Raw genomic sequence first — 21,946 nt, forward strand, 5'->3', positions numbered from 1 at the left:
ACAATTCAAGCCTTTGACACTCCTTTTCTTTATAAGCATCATAACCCTTTACAATTTGAAACTTTAAAAGCCAAATAATAAACATAGTGCATTTTATCCTGAACACATTTTGGGTAGATTTTCAACTACGGGTGATATTCTGGCAGAGCAGATAGCCCACCCTTTATAAAACCTGCCTGATTCTTTCATTCCTTTGATTCCAATTCTTAAAGGGTGGGTGATCCACTCTGTCAGATTACCGTCCAGGTGGTGAAGGCGAAAATCCACCCCATTGACACTACTGAGCATCAAAATCGCACTGTATATATACTGTGCGCCTCCACAGACTATGTCAAAAATAACCACTGATGATGGGAAACAAGCCTAGGGCATTCTAACCTGTTCCAATAGCATTGTAAACATCTCACATTGCACTAAGGATGACACAGGATCTTTTAACTTAGCTGGCTGCTGCCAGAAAATTAATTCCAAACTGGAATTTTCTTATCCCATCACCAAATAGACTCAAGATGACTTTTTTCAGTATGATCATAATTGGCTGTTGGAAGTTCAATAAGTATTCTAAACTGAACTTTTATTTTTCATATTGAATTAATTAAAAACAAGAGCCAGATGTTTGAAACAGTAGTGAGTCATTTGTTCAGCAAAGGAACTGCTATTGGATCACAATATTTTGCAAATTTCCTGTTTTCAAACCTCTTGTAGCCACACAGCCCACATGCTCTTGGGCCTGGAGTTTCTGTTAGGTTGCGCTTTTCTTTCAGTGCAATTCGCTCGAAATTGGCCAAACTAACGCGAAAGATCCAGGAATTTCAAGCGCAAATTGCAACCAGTGCAAATCGAGTTTCCGCGATCTTTTGCGCTAGTTTAAAAAACATCGCACCAGAAGCCTGCCCTGTCCATCAGATCAAATTAATCACCATTATGAGTTTCTGTTAATTGCACCCGTTTACAGGCCTTCAAGGAGGCTCTTAAAATTAAGCTTTATTTTTAGGCACAAGGACGTCAATAGGCACATTTTAAAAGCTTTAAAAACTTTTTTTACATTTACTAAGAAACTGACTACTATAAACCATTATAACTAGTAACTTGGTTGCATATGGTTTTTTTTGTAAAGTCATTTTAACTAATTTAAAATGGGGTTACTCACAGGCGGTGGACTAGATACTCTGACTAAAAATGCTTATTTTTCGTGATAAACCTATTTTCAGCTGTATTAATAAAACTGCACCAGGTAACCACTCTTAAATATATCATGGACTATTTTTTTAAATTTAATTTTCTAAAACACTGCCTGATTGTGCTGGTTCATGGAAGATTTTACGTTTGGCGATGCACAAATGTGTTTGAACAGAAACTTGAGCAAAAAAAAACTTGTGCAATTTTGAGTGCAATTTGCACTGATTGCACCCAAAGCGAAATCTCCAGGCCATGATGTTTATTTTTCCTAAGGCAGCTTTAAGTTACTGTAAGGAAGCAACAGCTGTTAGCATTAATTATCTACATTCATATTTTAGACAGAAAAAGAGTACAGCTAGCCTCCACCCAAAAAGATAGCCTAGATTAAAATTTTAGCTGCCAAAATTCCAATCAGAAGATCCGTCCTCTCCCCTAACCAGAATTTCCTAGCCTCCTTTCTTAGGGACGAATTTCTGGCAAAGCCAGGTTTACATCTCATTTTCTAACTCCTATCCAGCAATTACACTGGAGAGGAACCCTTAGTTAATTCAAATTATCTGATAATTTAGTGCTAAATTCCCCTTCTGTTGTGTGGTACCATGCCTAAAGTTTGATAGTTGCCATATCTATAATCAAACCATAATTTCTGGGACTCTACTGGCAGTCAAACAATGTCAGGGAGTGACTGTGAAATCCTAGGAACACCGACATGTCTGATTAAGACAAGATCATGTTTTGTAGCTAAAAAAAAATCTTAGGGTTGGATTTTCAGCTCGTTTGTGCCCCAGGTGTTTCTGGGCGCTACGGCGGGCATCCAGGTTTTAGCGCCTGGCCGGTAAATTCAGCTCCTGTTTTGCTGCGGTGCAAAATCTTACCGCCCCATCCTCCAGTTTCACTGAGATCATGACGTCAATCATCGTGCAACGCTCCGCTACCGCCCAGGATGCAAAATTCAGCCCCTACGCCTCATTTAATGCCCACCCCAGGAAACGTCTGAAAAACCAGGCATTCCTAGCGTGCAGCAGACGGCATTGGCAGCCTATTTAAATGGAGGGTTGAGACTCCTACATCGCAGGTCACATTAACTGTAATGGTTGCACACAGCATGCTGCGAGAAGCTCCGATTTGTAAACGGCACTTTTATCTGCCATTACAGTGCCCTTACAGCTTCAGTGAGAGAATTTAATGGGTGCATTACTAGTTCGACGGCGTATCGTGCTCCATGCTATTGGCAGGCGGCGTCAAGCTAGAAGAAGGGCTCTTGGCCATGTCGGCCCATGGATGAGGAGAGGCCGAATACATTTGGGGAGGAGGGCTTACTCCCCACGGATTTACAGGCACAAACACTCATACCTCCAGCTCTCTGAGGAGCAGTGTGTGAGAAGGCTGCGCCTCTGAAATGAAGTGCTGACAGATATATGCTATCTCCTACAGGCAGACCGATGCCTGGACCACTCTGGAGGCAGCCTTCAATACTCCCCTCAACAGGTCTCTGAATTCATTGTGGTGTGCTGCATCTGGCACAACTTGACCATCATGAGGGGCCAGGCATTGCCAGTGGGGATTGCAGGCCCACCTCAGGAGGAGGAGGACGATGAAGAGGAGCCTGGCGAGTCCCCCGTTGGATAGCCACACCATCCACGGGGGAGGCAGCGTGGAGATTCTGCCGGACCAAGAGTCGCACGTCGCCAGCTCATAATGGACCAGTTCTCCTATATGGAGTAAACTGAGGGATGGAGCTAATACTGGACACGGATGTGCCCCCATAAAGGCACATCTCCGGTGAACGTCGAAATGATACACAAGACACCAATGGCATAGGATGAATCATAAATTTTACTGCAACAAAGTAACAAAAACTCCCCTCCGCCAAAATAAAACCAGACAATATACAACGTTATGGTGCAGGCACTGAGCAACAATGAAGTTCCTTAAATCAACAAAACTTTTTTAACGTCACGATTTTCGTCTGGGCACAAAATGTTCCTTGTGTAAGGTCTAATTTTGAGCCCAAGATCATGGAACCTCATTTTTTGCCGAATTTTGTTGACTGAGGCACAAATGTTTCCCGGGCGCAAACTTTACTGCCCCACTGCCCCGAAATAAGCAAAGCCGAAAATCCAGCCCATAAAGTCCAAGCCCTAACTTTCAAAGCCTTTCCATTTTGTATTCCAGTTCATTTGTAATTTGTATTCCACTTACAATTTGTTATCTTCGTTCCAACCCTCACTCCTCTGCACAATCAAGGTTAAGTGGGCTGAAAAAAAACTATTTCTGTTGTTTGCTATCATCTTACTGTAACAACCACAATTTGTCTAGTCTGGAGAGCTGATTGTGCTTCTTCACAGCAGATAACACTCCAAATCATAAAACTCTGACTGGCTTTCGGATTGCTCCAAAATATTAAATAGACTGTCTCCTGTCTGCTTATTTGTGGTTTTATTCGATTGCAAGATATTCAGTTACAACAGAAATCATTGTTCTAAAAATAACTGTTCGAACAGACTGGAAATCTCTCAAATTTTTACCTGTCCCTTATCTCCTGGCGTTGGAGTCTTCTGGGGGGCCACTGACACATGTCTGGTGCGACGTGCTGGGGCTTGGCATATTTCGAGATCGCCCAGGGTCATGGGTCCATAGCTGGCATCAGATTCTCTTCCATTCCTCTCTAAGAAAACATAACTGATAGCATTATAATCATTCAAAGTATTAAAAATGATACACTGTAAAAGCATTGTGAACTGCAGAAACACCAAAGAATGCAGCTCTCCCGATCCGCTGCTATACTCGCAGCAATTATTTTCCCACCACATTGTGGCCTAAATTCAGCACTCGAAGATTGGGGAGCATAACGGTCTAACTTATGGCGTTTCTCGCCAATATCGCCATTGCAGTGAATGAATTCAAAGCAATTGCTTAAACAATATTTGGTTACAAAAATCAGTTGCAATTCCCCCTGCCACAGAGAAACATACAGGGGTTAAACATTAGAGCAAGAAGATCAGCAGCAAAATATATCAACTGTTCTGCACGGAATAACACCTGATTATTTCTGCATGAATCTGACCAGAAAATTGCTAGTGGAAATAAGCAACATTCCTGCTATTTTAAGAGGTAAAGGAGGTAAGATTAAAATGTTGCTCAAATTTTAATCAAAGAGTTCCTGAAACTGCATTAGTAAAATTCACCAAAAATAAATTCACAAAGGCAATGATGGTCAAGAGATAAAAACATAATTTAAGCCTGGAATTTCCAGGAAAGCTTTGGCATAACTAGGACGTAGGAGTGGAGTTCTAGCATTTCCTTCTGGGGAAATTCGCGTATTACTGGTTGCGTCAGTTTTACACCGAAACATTGCTGTGTGCAAATTTCCTGCATCATTTGTGCCGCTCCTAAGTTACATCCACTATGTTTGCTCTTTAACATAACTCACCCACATGCAAAAGACCAGAGAATATGATATTCCTGCATTTGCACCAGTTCTAAATGGGTATAAACTTACTCCCAAAATATTAGGTGCAGGAGGACCTTAAGACACCATTTGTGGTGTTTTGTAGCCAATTTTAAAAAAAATTCTCCTTACTTAGACTGGCACTGTATTTTTGAATGCTGTTTTTAAATGGCAACAGAATCTATTACATTAAAAAGAGAAAAGCTTCCAGAAATGCATTTTCTTAAATAAGCTGTGCTTAACATACATAAATGATGGTTTGATAGCTTCAAACTTTATTTTCGTAACATCAATAAGCTAATTATGATTTCAAGAAGATAGATGACATATGTTCTCTGCTTTCCTCGGGTTCCCATTGTTTATGCTGATTTTCACTTATTTTACATGATTTTTACGTTATGCTGAAGAGATTCTCAGCAGATTTTGCGGCAAGATCGATGTAGATAATAACCGCCATAAATTTCAGTGTAACTCGGATCGAGGAAATTCTGCCCCAAATTGCAGAAGACTGAAGGCAGCTTATTAAAGTCTCAGTCCTAATAACGTTGTAGCAGACTTACTGGCAGTGGTACAGCTAATTGGCTCCAATTGTATTAGTAACACATGCATGGACTTGGATTGTGAATGAACTTATTTGAAATCTGACCTAATCCATTCTTCTTGTTTTAAAAAAAACATTCATCCTGAGATGTCAAAGTTGAGTATTATGAATAAAAGTGGTTACCCTACAAAAGAGCTGCTCCCTCTCACAGGAATCTGACCAGACACACAAACACGTTTACAATAGTTTACAATTTCTTAATTGTACGGAGGATATACAAAATAACAATGAGAAAGGTGAAATGGTTTAGTTTCCTCATCAGTGCAGTTCCCCACTGTGTATCCTGTTTATACAACATACACTGGGATAGCTTTTTTTTGTAAAAATAGGAATTACGAAAAGCACAGAGGGCATTTTAATATTTTCCATTACATCATATGAGATACTTCTCATCTCTCAAGACAAACTCTTAAGACTAACTACCACTGTGAAAATTCCCAAACAGGAAGGCACATGTGGCTCAGTGGGTAACACACTCGCCTCTAAGTCAGAAGGTTGTGGGTTCAAGTCCTACTCCAGGGACTTGAGCACATAAATCTAGGCTGACACTCCTGTATAGTGCTGAGAGGGTGCTGAACTGTCGGAGATGCCGTCTTTCAGATGAGACATTAAACTGAGGCCCTGTCTTCTCTCTCAGGTGGATTTAAAGATCACATGACACTGTTTCAAAGAAGAGCAGCGTAGTTATCCCTAGTGTTCTGGTCAATATTTATCCCTCAATCAACACAACAAAAACAGATTATAAAAACAAAAACAGCGGGTCAGGACCCTGCTATCAACTCCGCCGCCATGCTACTTTCCCAGATGTCGGGTCTGTCAATGCTGAACCGACCCAATATGGGGAGGCAATTAAGGTCATTATCACCTTGTTAAGAGCCGATTAAAAATAATTTTGAGCTGAACTTACCATTTTACCAGGTTGTCCACGAGGATTATGCTGCTTGGGATTATGTCAGGTAAGGACCACAAGGTATGACCATGAATTCATTTCTTTGCTTGACAGCTGCAATTGTGATAATAAAAGCTCCCATCTCATAGCTGTTCACTTTCCAAAATCAAAAGCTGTTGCTTATTGCATTTGGAAGGCACACTGATCTTTATGCAGGTTGCAAGTGTTTGGAGCAATCTCTCTATCCAGTGTCACCTCAATGGAACAACCTCTCTCACCATTGACAGATCGCTTGTGTCAACTCAAGTTCACCAGCCATCTATTACATTAGCATCAGTGCCCTTGAAACTATCTCATCTTGGTGCTCAGAATCCCACCACAATCAGCAGCAACACCAGCAGCATCAACAACACCACCAACCTTCTCCACAATCAACTGATGCTGCACAGGACACAGAGCATCAGCACCCGATCACATTGTTGCCGGTGGTACCAGGGATGGCCTCACCATGGCCAGATTTACTTCGCAGCACGCAGGGAGATCCTCTTCCCTTCCAATGGCATCACCCCACACCAACACCATAAAGCATCCCTAAAATGCCCAAGCAATTCCTTTCACACTCACCACCGTTGCAGGGGGTACCAGTATGACTCACCATTCACTGCAACTAAATAAGCCATTTCCAAAGGTGCACACAAATCTGTCCAAGAACGCAAAGTGTTGAAAATAAAGATTTCAATGTTAGACAGCACATTAACAGAAACTTTACATTAACATTGGATAAAAGACTCAAGTGCCTACCCTTGCGTGTTGTTAGTTGGTATGATTGGACTTGGATGAGTGTGAGGGGTGGCTAATGAGATGGGGAAGGGATAATGTAGATAGAGAGGGATGGGTGGAGGTGCAAGGAAAGTTGGTGTGCATAAGGATGTGTAGGAGTAGGGTAGGGAAGGCAGAGTGATGGGGATGTGATGAGTAGCACATCAGGATGCGGTTGAGTGTGGCTTTGCAATTACCTTTCAGGATCCAGTGAGATCATTGAAAGGTTTGCGCTACTGCAGCCAGCTCCTCCTGAGGACATCCTTGTTTGTGCCCTCCTGTGCAATGTGCAACCAGACTGCATTGATCTCCTGGGGAGGTCTCTTCCAGCCATTGGAAAGGAAAAGGACCTCCCAGTGTGCTGTGACTCCCTTCATAAGCATATGGAGGGAGTCATGGGAGAGCCTGGGTGCAGCTGTGCACCTCTGTGCAGTGCTTGTCAGTGTTTGCAGCGCCTCAATGCTGCAGAACACTGACAACACAACTGTCAAAGTAAATTTGGACATGGTCCCTTTAAGGAAACCGGCTGATGACGCGTCATCAGATGACGTCATCAGACCTGATTCCTTCAATTGGCCGGGAAACGTGTGGGGCGGGCAAAATCAGCAAAAAATAATTTCACAGAGCAGGCTGGAGCCAGCAGTGAGGTTGGGACCCATCTCCGACCCCACCGAGGTCGAGGAAATCGTGTGCATGATAAGAGAACTTGATAACATAAGTACAGGAAAAGAAAACAAAAGGTTTCTGCTCCTGATAGCTATTTAATGACCCTAATACAAATGTATCAGTGTGAATATTGGGTGAGGATAGTTTAGAATTGGCTAAGGTATCTTGTGCAGTCGAATAGTCTGCTGACACTTATTGCCAATGTTTACATATGAGGACAGGAGGGCTGCAGTGCCTGTGGTTTCAGGAGAAAAGATGAAAGGGGCAAAAATTGAAGAAAAACCTTTAACTTTGCTATGATAAATTTCCAAAGGGAAAAAGGCAGAGCTCAAATCAGATACTTCCTCACTAAGAACACAGGGGAAAAAAAAGAGTACGAGTCAATTTGGTGCTTCCTTGAAGTCACTTACAAAACAGCATAGAGCAAAGCCTGGCAGCAGATCATCGGCCACATCTTTTAGCTGGGAAGCATTAAGGGATGTCAGACAACCTAAGGAGTGGGGGGAAATAATTTATAATGGAAGCAACAGGAATGATTCTTACCAAAGGTACTCAGCCCTTGGTCTTATACTGAGAAAGGAATTCGTGTTCAGCCTATTATGCTGCCTAAGGCATTAAACAAATTAGATAGTTTCTCTAAAAAATATAGAATGTGTCAGATTAGGGATAAGTATAAACACACAATTTTCTCAAGACATATTTCAGACCTCCCTGTTCAAGAGCTCTATCCCATTGGTTACCTGTTTGAATATCGAACTGCCCTGGTGATGATGAACATCTTCGCGGTAAGTTTATGCCTCTATTCATTGAAAAAGGAATTATGTACTGCAACTGTCCAGTCAGGATGCTTTCTGCTGCTGCAGTCAGTCTGGGCATCTGGCCTTCACTAATCTGCCCTGCGCTACTATCATCATCGGAGTTCTATATGGCAGAAAAAGAAACGGTGCACATGTAAAATCCGGAGGGAAAATAGTAAGTGATTAACAGTTTAACAGCTTGAGTCACCATGGGTACAAGATGTTGCATTTAGTATGAATAGGTGATACTGATATTTTCCGTTTTGACAATTTTTACAGAATGAATGCTTTCTACTCACATTAATTTGAATTCTGAAAATTACAAGCTGTTTTGCAGCTTTTTCAAACTTGTTTTTGCTATATACTTCAAAAACGGCTTAAGAAGGAGGCTGTAAATGCATCAGCTGCAGTTTAAAGAAGTATGTTGAGGGTTTGAAGGCCAGATATTCAGGGATGGCAACAAATTCAGCACCCAAAATCTATGGGGAGGGAACAGTTTATTTCAAGAGAATTCCAACTGTCTACTTACACATTCAAGATTAAAATTTAAAATTTAGATTAACTCCAGAAATATAATTTAAGTATTTGTAATTCTAATTCTTCCTGAATTCAGTTCATTTCATGTCATTTATATAGATTAACAATGCATTTGAATAAAATATCGGTTGTTGTAAAGTAAAAATGACTTGTCTTCAGAACTGTAATGTTAATAACGTTCAAGGCTTTTAGGTATTGCTGGAATATTGCGGCAAACATATGAAAATGACAGGCAGGAAACATAGAAACATAGAAAATAGGTGCAGGAGTAGGCCATTCGGCCCTTCGAGCCTGCACCGCCATTCAATGAGTTCATGGCTGAACATGGAACTTCAGTACCCCATTCCTGCTTTCTCACCATACCCCTTGATCCCCCGAGTAGTAAGGACTACATCGAACTCCTTTTTGAATATATTTAGTGAATTGGCCTCAACAACTTTCTGTGGTAGAGAATTTCACAGGTTCAACACTCTCTGGGTGAAGAAGTTTCTCCTCATCTCGGTCCTAAATGGCTTACCCCTTATCCTTAGACTGTGTCCCCTGGTTCTGGACTTCCCCAACATTGGGAACATTCTTCCTGCATCTAACCTGTCTAACCCCGTCAGAATTTTAAACGTTTCTATGAGGTCCCCTCTCATTCTTCTGAACTCCAGTGAATACAAACCCAGTTGATCCAGTCTTTCTTGATAGGTCAGTCCCGCCATCCCGGGAATCGGTCTGGTGAACCTTCGCTGCACTCCCTCAATAGCAAGAATGTCCTTCCTCAGGTTAGGAGACCAAAACTGTACACAATACTCCAGGTATGGCCTCACCAAGGCCCTGTACAACTGTAGCAACACCTCCCTGCCCCTGTACTCAAATCCCCTCGCTGTGAAGGCCAACATACCATTTGCTTTCTTAACCGCCTGCTGTACCTGCATGCCAACCTTCAATGACTGATGTACCATGACACCCAGGTCTCTTTGCACCTCCCCTTTTCCTAATCTGTCACCATTCAGATAATAGTCTGTCTCTCTGTTTTTACCACCAAAGTGGATAACCTCACATTTATCCACATTATACTTCATCTGCCATGCATTTGCCCACTCACCTAACCTATCCAAGTCGCTCTGCAGCCTCATAGCATCCTCCTCGCAGCTCACACTGCCACCCAACTTAGTGTCATCCGCAAATTTGGAGATACTACATTTAATCCCCTCGTCTAAATCATTAATGTACAGTGTAAACAGCTGGGGCCCCAGCACAGAACCTTGCGGTACCCTACTAGTCACTACCTGCCATTCTGAAAAGTCCCCATTTACTCCTACTCTTTGCTTCCTGTCTGACAACCAGTTCTCAATCCATGTCAGCACACTACCCCCAATCCCATGTGCTTTAACTTTGCACATTAATCTCTTGTGTGGGACCTTGTCGAAAGCCTTCTGAAAGTCCAAATATACCACATCAACTGGTTCTCCCTTGTCCACTCTACTGGAAACATCCTCAAAAAATTCCAGAAGATTTGTCAAGCATGATTTCCCTTTCACAAATCCATGCTGACTTGGACCTATCATGTCACCTCTTTCCAAATGCACTGCTATGACATCCTTAATAATTGATTCCATCATTTTACCCACTACCGATGTCAGGCTGACCGGTCTATAATTCCCTGTTATCTCTCTCCCTCCTTTTTTAAAAAGTGGGGTTACATTGGCTACCCTCCACTCCATAGGAACTGATCCAGAGTCAATGGAATGTTGGAAAATGACTGTCAATGCATCCACTATTTCCAAGGCCACCTCCTTAAGTACTCTGGGATGCAGCCATCAGGCCCTGGGGATTTATCGGCCTTCAATCCCATCAATTTCCCCAACACAATTTCCCGATTAATAAGGATTTCCCTCAGTTTCTCCTCCTTACTAGATCCTCCGACCCTTTTATATCCGGAAGGTTGTTTGTGTCCTCCTTAGTGAATACCGAACCAAAGTACTTGTTCAATTGGTCCGCCATTTCTTTGTTCCCCGTTATGACTTCCCCTGATTCTGACTGCAGGGGACCTACGTTTGTCTTTACTAATCTTTTTCTCTTTACATATCTATAGAAACTTTTGCAATCCGTCTTAATGTTCCCTGCAAGCTTCTTCTCGTACTCCATTTTCCCTGTCCTAATCAAACCCTTTGTCCTCCTCTGCTGAGTTCTAAATCTCTCCCAGTCCCCGGGTTCGCTGCTATTTCTGGCCAATTTGTATGCCACTTCCTTGGCTTTAATACTATCCCTGATTTCCCTTGATAGCCACGGTTGAGCCACCTTCCCTTTTTTATTTTTACGCCAGACAGGAATGTACAATTGTTGTAGTTCATCCATGCGGTCTCTAAATGTCTGCCATTGCCCATCCACAGTCAACCCCTTAAGTATCATTCGCCAATCTATCCTAGCCAATTCACGCCTCATACCTTCAAAGTTACCCTTCTTTAAGTTCTGGACCATGGTCTCTGAATTAACTGTTTCATTCTCCATCCTAATGCAGAATTCCACCATATTATGGTCACTCTTCCCCAAGGGGCCTCGCACAACGAGATTGCTAATTAATCCTCTCTCATTACACATCACCCAGTCTAAGATGGCCTTCCCCCTAGTTGGTTCCTCGACATATTGGTCTAGACCATGTAGTTCGTCAAGCCTGCAGCAACAGAGACTTTCTATCCACCAGCAACTTCAAGAGGCAAAAAAACCCAGGGCTAATGAGGGAAAAAATACGTTGAAAATTCCTCTGCAACCCCTCAAGCGATCGAAACTAGTCCAGGATATCACACGGTCATTTTTATTGGCCCCGACGACACCAAAAAAATAGATATCAAGTTTCCCTGTTCTATTTTTTGAAATTGGCGCCGCGCAGTCTGCCCTTTAGCTTCGGGGGGGGGGGGGGGGCGGGTTGTGGAGCCTAATGTCTGCGCCGAAAAAGTGATGCTCTCCCCTTTCTGCGCATGCGCAAAAAAAAAGAACGTTTTTGACTTGACTGCTATGGGCGCCCATGCCCAGTACAGCTCCCGGTCTGCATTCGGCCATTTTTAAAGAACCTGTTATGTGTGAGAACTTTAATTCTCAGTGGAAAAATCAGAGCTGCAATACAATGTGCAACGTGGCCCAAGGACCAATAATTTCTTACGGGATGAAGTGGAAGCACTAGTTACTGTAATTGAGGCCAGATGGCACGAGCTGGACACCAGCAGAGGTCACATAAAAGTTTCACCAAAAGAAATGAAAAAACGCTGGAACAAACTTGCAGAAAATTACTGTGCACTGGTGACCACCCCGAGGTCTGGAGGCCAGTGCAAAAAGAAGTGGCAGGACCTTGGTCAAGTAGTTAAGTATATGTAATATTTTCATTTATTCAATGGAATTGCAATTGTAAATGTGACCATCTGTATATGTCTCACTGAGCAGAAAGACACCCTCTCTAAAAAGTTACATATTCATCTGTGCAGAGGAAAGTGGCACACGACAAAAGGGAAAGAACTCGAACAGGAGGAGGCCCGGCAAATCTGCACCCACTGACACCCTTTGGAAGACAGGGTCACTGCTTAGATGCGTCCTGCCTGGAGAAAAGCAACCACCACTGCACAAGTTGGCCCACATTCGACGAAGAGGGTAAGTCCTGCAAATTCCACAGTCTGGCTTTGCTAAATGTTAAGTACTGCACGGGCTAGCCATGCTTCGGTTCATGGGGATGTCTCCGTCAGCTACGCTTTGGTTGATGCAATGTGCTATCATTCATCGTGGTCCTTCCAATGAGCTTGCTGCCTGCGCTGTGTGAGCCTACTCATGCCTCCTTGCCCACTCTGCTGCTTACCATTTGTTGTTCTGTTATATTTTGCAGAACTTGAGGCCAACCCTGACGAGGCTGAAGCTGATGCAGAAGAAAATTCAGACGCAGATGAGCCCGAAGAGGAGAACATCTTCCAATCTCGCCTTCCAGACCAAGAGCATGGGGGTGATGGGGAGTTGGAGATGATGGATGAAGCCCACACTGTTGTACTCACTCTGGAGAAGATGCAGGTGCCACCCATTGAGGTGCCAGGCCCTTTCCTGAGTGGTATGAGTGTTGGGACATTCCATGGTTTCTCACAGTCCAAGGCTGGGGATTCTAGTGGGGTGCAGCGAGGCACACCCAGGGCCCCACCGTCCGAGGCTGCGGGTCCCAGCTGATGCGCTGTCAGTGAACATGAGGGAGGGAATGTTGCAGGTAGTTGAAACACTGTCGGTGAACATGAGGGAGGGAATGTTGCAGGTAGTTGAAACACTGTCGGTGAACATGAGGGAGGGAATGTTGCAGGTAGTTGACACACTGTTGGTCAACATAAGGGAGGGAATGTCACAGGTAGCTGATACACTGTCGGCGAACATGAGGGAGGGAATGTTGGAAGTAGTTGAAATACTATCAGGGCACATGAGGGAGGGAATGTCGGAGTTTGCTGCTGCAATAAGGGAACAGAATCAACTGCCACTCCCACTCCAATCCCCACACCAAGCCGGGCCTTCCACATTACTGCCTGCCGCCCCACCCCCCATCCCCGCCAATCAAGAAGTGCGTATTACCCAAGATGTTTGAAAGAATAAGCTTGGTACTAACCCGAGAAACACTGCGCCACCGCCTGCGGGCAGGGGTGGAGTCAACAAGACCAAGTGCAGCAGGCGGTCTTACAATAAGGTAGAGAAGAGATGGGTGCAGCCTTTCTTTGCTGCTGTTGTTCTTATTATTATTGTTGTAACTGTTCTCAAATTAAAAGTTTTTTGTAAATTATGTAAATTTACAAGTTTAAAAGTTTGTAAGTGATATTAAAGTTTGTAAGTCATCGTAACTGAAAACTTTAAAGTTTGATTCAAGAATATTTTTATTAAAGTTAAGTACAAACAAGTGTTTGTTAAAATTTTGAATAAAATATATTTTAAATTATAACTGAATCATTTCCATTATTTGTTCCATTAGTAACACAACTTTTTGGAGTAAAGAAGAATTTCCATTATTTATTCCATTAACACAACACAACATTATGGTCCAAACAGTAAACATGGTCCATTTGGAATAGTTGCCGCTGAGCCTTCAGGCAGCAAAGCGTTCACGGATGAGTTGCTGGCGCATGGCTCGAGCAATAGTTAAAGGGGCACAACGGTGCGCCCTCCTCCGCCGTTGTGCTCCGGGTTCAGGTAATTGCATGGCTTCCTCGACCTCCTCCTCGTTATCTGCATCTTCCTACTCATCATCAGCCACTCTCACCTCAGGCTAAGTTATGCAGCATGCAGCATACAACAGTGAACTGACTGACAATCTCAGGGGGGTATTGCAAGTAGCCTCCGGAATGGGCCAGGCATCAGAAATGCTGTTTCAAGATGCCAATGGTCCTCTTTATTATGTTGCGCGTCACAATGTGCGACATGTTGTATTCCCAGTCAGCTTCCGTCCGGATTACGCGTAGAGGCGTCATGAGCCAGGTGGCAAGGCCGTACCCTTTGTCTCCCAGCTCTGCCCTTCTGGCTGCTGCTGAAACATGGCAGATATAGCGCTCTCGCGTAGGATGAATGCATCATGGGTGCTCCCAGGGTATCTCGCATCAACTGATTTGATGCGATGCAAGGCGTCACACACAAGCTGCACATTCACAGAGTGGAAGCCTTTTCTGTTCCTGTACATCTTGGAATCCTCCAAAAGGTGCTCACAAGACAATGTGGGTACAATCAATGCAGCCCTGTACCTTTGGGAAGCCAGCAATCCTGGAGAAGCCCACAGCCCTTTCACGCATTGCCTGGGCGGACATGGGGAACTTTATGTCGTCATTCCTCCAGGCATATAGTGCAGCAGTCACCTACCGAATGCAGATATGTGTTGCATGTTGAGACATGGCACAAGAAGCTCAAAACGGCAGGACAAGCTTCTTTGTTCTCTCTCTCCCCAAGGTTGACGCCCTAGTATGGACCACACCCAGGTCTGCGCATGCGCAATAGGCTTGCTTAGAATGGGAGCTAGGCTTTCAAATGAGGACATTTGGGGAAATGAAGTCTAATGCAATTACATAGAAACATAGAAAATAGGTGCAGGAGTAGGCCATTCGGCCCTTCGAGCCTGCACCACCTTCAATAAGATCATGGCTGATCATTCCCTCAGTACCCCTTTCCTGCTTTCTCTCCATACCCCTTGATCCCCTTAGCCGTAAGGGCAATATCTAACTGCCTCTTGAATATATCCAATGAACTGGCAACAACAACTCTCTGCGGCAATGAATTCCACAGGTTAACAACTGTCTGAATGAATAAGTTTCTCCTCATCTCAGTCCTAAATGCCCTACCCCTTATCCTAAGACTGTGTCCTCTGGTTCTGGACTTCCCCAACATCGGGAACATTCTTCCCGCATCTAACCTGTCCCGTCCCGTCAGAATATTGTATGTTTCTATGAGATCCCCTCTCATCCTTCTAAACTCCAATGTATAAAGGCCCAGTTAATCCAGTCTCTCCTCATATGTCAGTCCAGCCATCGCTGGAATCAGTCTAGCGAACCTTTGCTGCACTCCCTCAATAGCAAGAATATCCTTCCTCAGATTAGGAGACCAAAACTGAACACAATATTCCAGGTGAGGCCTCATCAAGGCCCTGTACAACTGCAGTAAGACCTCCCTGCTCCTATACTCAAATCCCCTAGCTATGAAGGCCAACATACCATTTGCCTTCTTCACCGCCTGCTGTACCTGCATGCTGACTTTCAATGACTGATGAACCATGACACCCAGGTCTCGTTGCACCTCCCCTTTTCCTAATCTGCCACCATTCAGATAATATTCTGTCTTCACGTTTTTGCCCCCAAAATGGATAACCTCACATTTATCCACATTATACTGCATCTGCCATGCATTTGCCCACTCACCTAACCTGTCCAAATCACCCTGCAGCCTCTTAGCGGCCCCTCACAGCTCACACCACCACCCAGTTTAGTGTCATCTGCAAACTTGGAGATATTACACTCAATTCCTTCATCCAAATCATTGATGTATATTGTAAAGGGCTGAGGTCCCAGCACTGAGCCCTGCGGCACTCCACTAGTCACTGCCTGCCATTCTGAAAAGGACTCGTTTATCCCGACTCTCTGCTTCCTGTCTGCCAACCAGTTCTCTATCCACGTCAGTATATTACCCCCAATACCATGTGCTTTGATTTTGCACACCAATCTCTTGTGCGGGACCTTGTCAAAAGCCTTTCGAAAGTCCAAATACACCACATCCACTGGTTCTCCCTTGTCCACTCTAATAGTTACATCCTCAATTATTTAATTTTAGATTTTTTTCAAAGTACCAGCCCACTACCGACTGAACGTCTCCTCACCGGGCTCGCGGGTTGGCCGGCAGAATCGCTCCCTCACACCGACACAGAGGCTCGGCAAACATCCCCACCCCCTCCACCGCCTGGGATACTTTTGATGCTGCTGCATGGTGTAAGGGTTCTCATCCCTTCAGCTCGGCTTCCACCTCCCCCCGTCTCCCCCCCCCCACCCCCCACCAGCCCACCCCCTGCCCACCCCGGGCTTCTTTCGAAGCCGAGCCCCGAGCCCGTGTCCGGGCGAGGAACCGATTCTGCCGGCCGACGCTCCACCCCTCGAGCCAGGTTTGGAGACGTTCTGTGGTGGCGTGGCACTTTGAGGAGACCAAAACTAGATGCATTACTGCAGATGTGATCTTAACAGCGACCTATATAATGACAGAATGGCGTCCTTCGATTTGTACTGAATGGTTCTATTAATACAACCCATACACTGTTAGTTTTAGTTACAGCTTCTCTAGTCATGAACCTTCAGTGATCTGTGCACAATAACACCTCGATCCTTTTCTCCCTGAATCTTTTTCCTTACTGTTCCCTGTAGAATCAAGGAAGGAGGTCATTCGGCCTGTCGAGCCTGAGCCAGATCTCTAAAAGAGCACTTCAGCTAGTCCCACTCCCCCATCCTTTCCCCGTAGCCCTGCAAATTTGTTTCCTTCAGGTACTTATCCAACTCCCTTTTGAAAGCCAATATTGAATCTGCCTCCACCACCCTTACAGGCTGTGCATTCCAGATCCTAATCACTCGTTGCATAAAAAAGTTTTTCCTCATGTCGCCTTTGGTTCTTTTGTCAATCACCTTAAATCTGTGTCCTCTGGTTCTCGACCCTTTTTCCAATGGGAACAGATTCTCTCGATCTACTTTGTCCAGACCCCTCATGATTCTGAGCATCTCTATCAAATCTCCTCTCACTCTTTTCTGCTCTGAGGAGAACAACTCCAGCTTATCCAGTCTATTCGCGTAACTGAAGTCCCTCATCCCTGGAATCATTCTCGTAAATCTTTTCTGCGCCCTCGCTAAGGCCTTCAGATCCTTCCTAAAGTGCGGTGCCCAGATTTGAACACAATACTCCAATTGAAGTTGAACCAGTATTTTATGCAGGTTCATCATAATTTCAACGCTTTTGTACTCTGTATAGTTGCTGGGTTTATCTTTACACTTTTTTTTGAACACGAGTGTAACATTTGCAATTCCCCAGTCCTTTGGCACCACTCCCATTTCTAAGGAGGATTGGAATATTATGGCCAATACCTCTGCGATCACTTCCTTCACTTTCCTCAGCGTCCTAGGATGCATCCCATCTGGTCCTGGTGACATATCTACTTTAAGTACAGCCAGCCTTTCTAATACCTCATCTTCATCAATTTTTATTCCATCCAATATCTCCTCTACCTCCTCCTTCACTATGTCAATGACAGCATCTTCTTCCTTGGTGAAGACAAATGCAAAGTACTCATTTAGTACCTCAGCCATACCCTCTGCCTTCACGTGTAGGTCTTTATTTGTCGCTAATCAGCCCCACCCCTCCTCTTGCTACCCGTTTACTATTTATATGCCTATAGAAGATTTTTGGATTACCTTTTATGTTAGCTGCCATTCTATTCTCATACCCTCTCTTTTCCCCTCTTATTTTCTTTTTCACTTCTCCTCTGAACTTTCTGGGACCGAAATTGCCCTTTTTTTGAAGGCCCGTTATCGTCTCTAAGGGTGGGAAGGCCTTTCCGACTGGGGGCAGATGGATGGCGCGACCCGTGCGGAATTGCTCCCGGGCCGGGGACGCGGAAACGAGTTTCCACTTCGACCCGTCTTTCCGCCCCGCCAGCACTCTGACACCTTGTTGGCCACATGCTGACCCCTTACCGCCCGGCAGCGACCCTTTTCTGCCCCGCGAGAGAAACTGTCCTGCGGGAGCGCAGCTGCCACCAGTCGGTGCCAATGACAGCTTTGTGCAGTGGGAAGCTGCCACTGGCTGGTGCAGCCACCCTTAAAGGGGAGGGCTCACTTCCACAGCTGCTGGTTCAGCTGGGCTGCCAACAGGCAGCCTGGCACCCCCTCTTGGGTACCGGGCTGCTGGCCCGGCTGCAACCCTCCTGGTGGCCCAGTGGGCTTGACGTAGGCCTCGCAGCGGCGTCGTGCTGGTAAGCTCAGCGCGGCGCTGATGACACCACCCACCTTCCACTCCGCTTCTGACTCTCTTCTGCCCCCAACATCCCCCTGCCAGTTCATTTTGGTAAACCAAAGTGCCCCATTTCCCTATATTCCCCACCCCATCTGTACCAGCGGTAATTCGCCACTTAATTCGAATTATCCATCCCAAAGGGGGCAGATGGCAATTTCAGCCCCTCTATGTTTAGCCTGATTCTCAGATGTATTCGTGACCTGACATCTGTATGACAGATCATAGCGCTCTTTTTCTGCTGTAAATGATAAGTATCTTCTGTGTTGGTCGTACTTACATGCATGACACCACATTTATCGAAGTTAAAAGCCATTTGCCATTGTGTGGCTCATTACCTTAGCGCATCTAATTCTCTTTGCATTAGAGTGCACTCCTCTACTATCTTAACCCTTGCACAGAATTTGATGTAATCTACAAACTTATTGACCATACTCCCAACACCACTGTACCGATCATTAATAAAAACAAGAGAACAGCAGTGGGCTCAGGACCGATCCCTGTGGGATATCACTTGTAATGTGCCTCCAAGGTGAACCACATCTGTTAACTACAACTTTTTGGCTGCAGGAATGCAGCCAATTCCTAATCCAGCCGATCAAATTCCTACTGATACTACAGATTCTACCTTGTGAAGTAACCTAGCGTGAGGTATATTATCAAAGGCTTTCTGAAAGTCCAGGTAGATAATGTCTACTGGAATTCCCTCATCTGCGACCCTAGTGACTGCCTCAAAAAACTCAATGAAGTTTGTAGGACATGACCTACTTTTTCAGAAGCCATGCTATGTATTTCTAATGGCCCTTTCTCTTTCCCAGTGATCATGAAAGGCAGCTCTTCGGATTCCATCAAGCATCTTCCCAATGATGGATGTCAGGCTGATGGGCCTGTAGTTCCCTGGCTTTATTTTGTTGCAGAATTGCAGTTTATAGATAATTTGCCAAAAGCAATAAAGCCTATTACAAAGTACACTACTTTTTTTTACCTCAGGATGATGTATTTCTTGTGGAGCAAATGGACCTTCATTGACTTTGGCTAACATTGTGCCAAGTGAGTATTTTTGCAATCCTTTGCGTGGCTTTGTGATTACTTGACCCTCACTGGGAGGATCTTCATCCTAAATAAATAAAAAAGTTTAAATGTAAAAGAGAAATGAGTAAATAAATTGAACAGTTTTATAATCCTTTTTTATCTTTAATAACATATTGTTTTATGTTTAGACTATAATTTCAGGATAATTTCTATCTACTAAGTTGTAATTCCTGGATTACTATACAAAGTTCAGAGGTTGGCACCCTCAAAATGATATATTACTTGAATATTTTTAACCATGGTTACTGAGAGCTCGCTCACACAATGTTAACTTTGAAAATAAATCTAAAACATCTGATTCAATGATTCCCAAAAGCTTTACTATTTTTAACAACTGGATCCATGCAAAGAAAAAAAATCTAATGCTCTCTAACTCAGAATGCTGATGCTGGGAAGCCTATTCCTTCTCTTTTGTCTCTATCTCTCTTCTTCCTTTCCTTCTACATGTCTATCTTGCTTCCTTCTGTCTGTCAGTCTCCCTTCTGTCTGTCTCTCCTTTAATGTCAGTTTGGCTCAGTATTGACACTCTCACTCTGGCCGGAATTTTACCGGTGCTGAGAGTATGCGATCGGAGGCAGGTCAGCTGTGCAATGTGAAATGATTGACAGCGGGTCGGGACACCGCTGTCAACCCGCCACCATGCTCGCCTCTAAGGCGTCGGGTCTGTCAGTGCTGAACATACTCAAAACCAAACGGCAGGGGAGGCAATTTAGATTATTAGGAGCTTGTTAACAGGCACCTAAGAACTATTTTAAGCTCATCTTTAGATTTTAAGAGTTTGCCAACGCTTCCCTGCTTCTCTGGGATCACGTCAGGTAAGGGTGTTGTGTCAGCAGGGATGATTTCTTAACTTGACAGCTGCAAATGGTCTGTATAAGCTCCCATTTCATAGGTGTTCACTTTCTAAGATTAGAAGCTGTTGCTTACTGCATTTAGAAGACAGATTGAGCTTTATGCAGCTTGCAAGTGTTTGGAGCAAATTCTCTATCCAGTGTCACCTCATTGGAACAACCTCTCTCACCTCAGATCGCTTCTGTCATCTCAACCTCACCTGCCATCTATTCCATCAGCATCAGTGCCTTTGAAAAAACCTCAAAATCTCATCACAATCAGCCCCAACACCAGCACCACCAACAACAACAGCACCAACCTCCTCCGTGTATCAACTGAGTGTGCATAGGATAGAGGTCATCAGCACCCGACCACATTGCTGCCCAGGACGCCAGGGATGGGTTCACCATGGCCAGATTTACTTCACTTGATGCTGTACACCCTGGCTGTGACATGATGCGCCAGGTTGGCACCACCCCACACCAATACCATAAAGCCCAAGCCATTCCTTTCACACTCATCACCATTGCGGGGGGTGTACCCTTATGTCTCAGCATGCACTGCAATTCACTAAGCCAATTCCAAAGATGCACACCAATCTATCCAAGAATGCAAAGTGTTGAAAATAAAGATTTCAATGTTTGACAGCACATTAACAGAAATTTCACATGAACATCAGCTAAAACATTCGAAAGGGATGTCAGAGTTTAAAAGTGATGTTGGCACAAGGGAAGTAGCTGATTGGTGAGTAGTGGGTGAGTGTTTTTTTTCCTGTTAAGTTAGTACTTAGTCTTTAAAGATTAGTTTTTAGTCCTTTAAATAAAGGTTAGTTCTTAATCTTTTAAATAAAGGTTTCTTAGTCTTTTAAATAAAGGAGCCGCAATTAAATTGATAAGTGTTGTTTCTAATCTAAAAAACCGAATGAATTAAATCAGCTGATTACTGAGTAGCTGCTGGGTGTGTTTTGCTAAGGTTTAGAGTTTATTTTTGCTTGATAGTTCTGAGTCTAACTAGAGGGATGGCAGGGCAGCTCATTCCTGTGGACTGCACATCTTGTGGCATGTGGGAAGTCCTGGATGCTTTGGGCAGCCTGGGAGACCATGTGTGCAGGAGGTGTCTCCAGCTGCACCAACTTGAACTCCGCATTTCGGAACTTGAGCGGCGGCTGGAGTCACTGCGGTACATCCGTGAGACTGAGAGCTACGTGGATAGCATGTTTCTAGAGGTGGTCACTCCGCAGCTTGTGCAGGCAGAGAGGGAGTGGGTGACCAGCAGACAGAAGATGAGGACTAGGCAGGTAGTGCAGGAGTCCCCTGCATCCATCTCGTTCTCCAATCGGTATTCTCTTCTGAATACCGGTGGAGTCGTTGATACCTCTGGGGAGTGTAGCCAGAGCCAAGTCCACGGCACCACGGGTGGCTCAGCTGCACGGTGGTGGGGGGGGGGGGGGGGGAAGAAGAATGGAAGAGCTATAGTGGTAGGGGATTCAATAGTCAGGGGAGTAGATAGACGTTTCTCTTGCCGCGGACGTGACTCCAGGATGGTATGTTGCCTCGTTGGTGCCAGGG

General features: G+C 44.5%; 1 protein-coding gene across 4 annotated transcripts in view; it reads right to left on the reverse strand.

Annotated features, from left to right (window-relative positions):
• kiaa0586 (KIAA0586 ortholog) overlaps positions 1 to 21,946 on the reverse strand; it is an 800,223-nt gene that overhangs the window by 93,202 nt on the left and 685,075 nt on the right. For 3 of the 4 annotated variants that reach the window (XM_070879138.1, XM_070879135.1, XM_070879137.1), the window contains 3 exons: positions 19,441 to 19,572; positions 8,346 to 8,526; positions 3,708 to 3,847 (listed from right to left, as the gene is read on the reverse strand). In XM_070879138.1, coding sequence (XP_070735239.1) covers positions 3,708 to 3,847; positions 8,346 to 8,526; positions 19,441 to 19,572 — 453 coding nt within the window. The remainder of the gene's footprint in view (positions 1 to 3,707; positions 3,848 to 8,345; positions 8,527 to 19,440; positions 19,573 to 21,946) is intronic. The other variant, XM_070879139.1, reaches the window with a different exon arrangement.

Source organism: Pristiophorus japonicus, chromosome 4 (assembly GCF_044704955.1).
Source record: "Pristiophorus japonicus isolate sPriJap1 chromosome 4, sPriJap1.hap1, whole genome shotgun sequence".
NCBI lineage: Eukaryota > Metazoa > Chordata > Chondrichthyes > Pristiophoridae > Pristiophorus > Pristiophorus japonicus.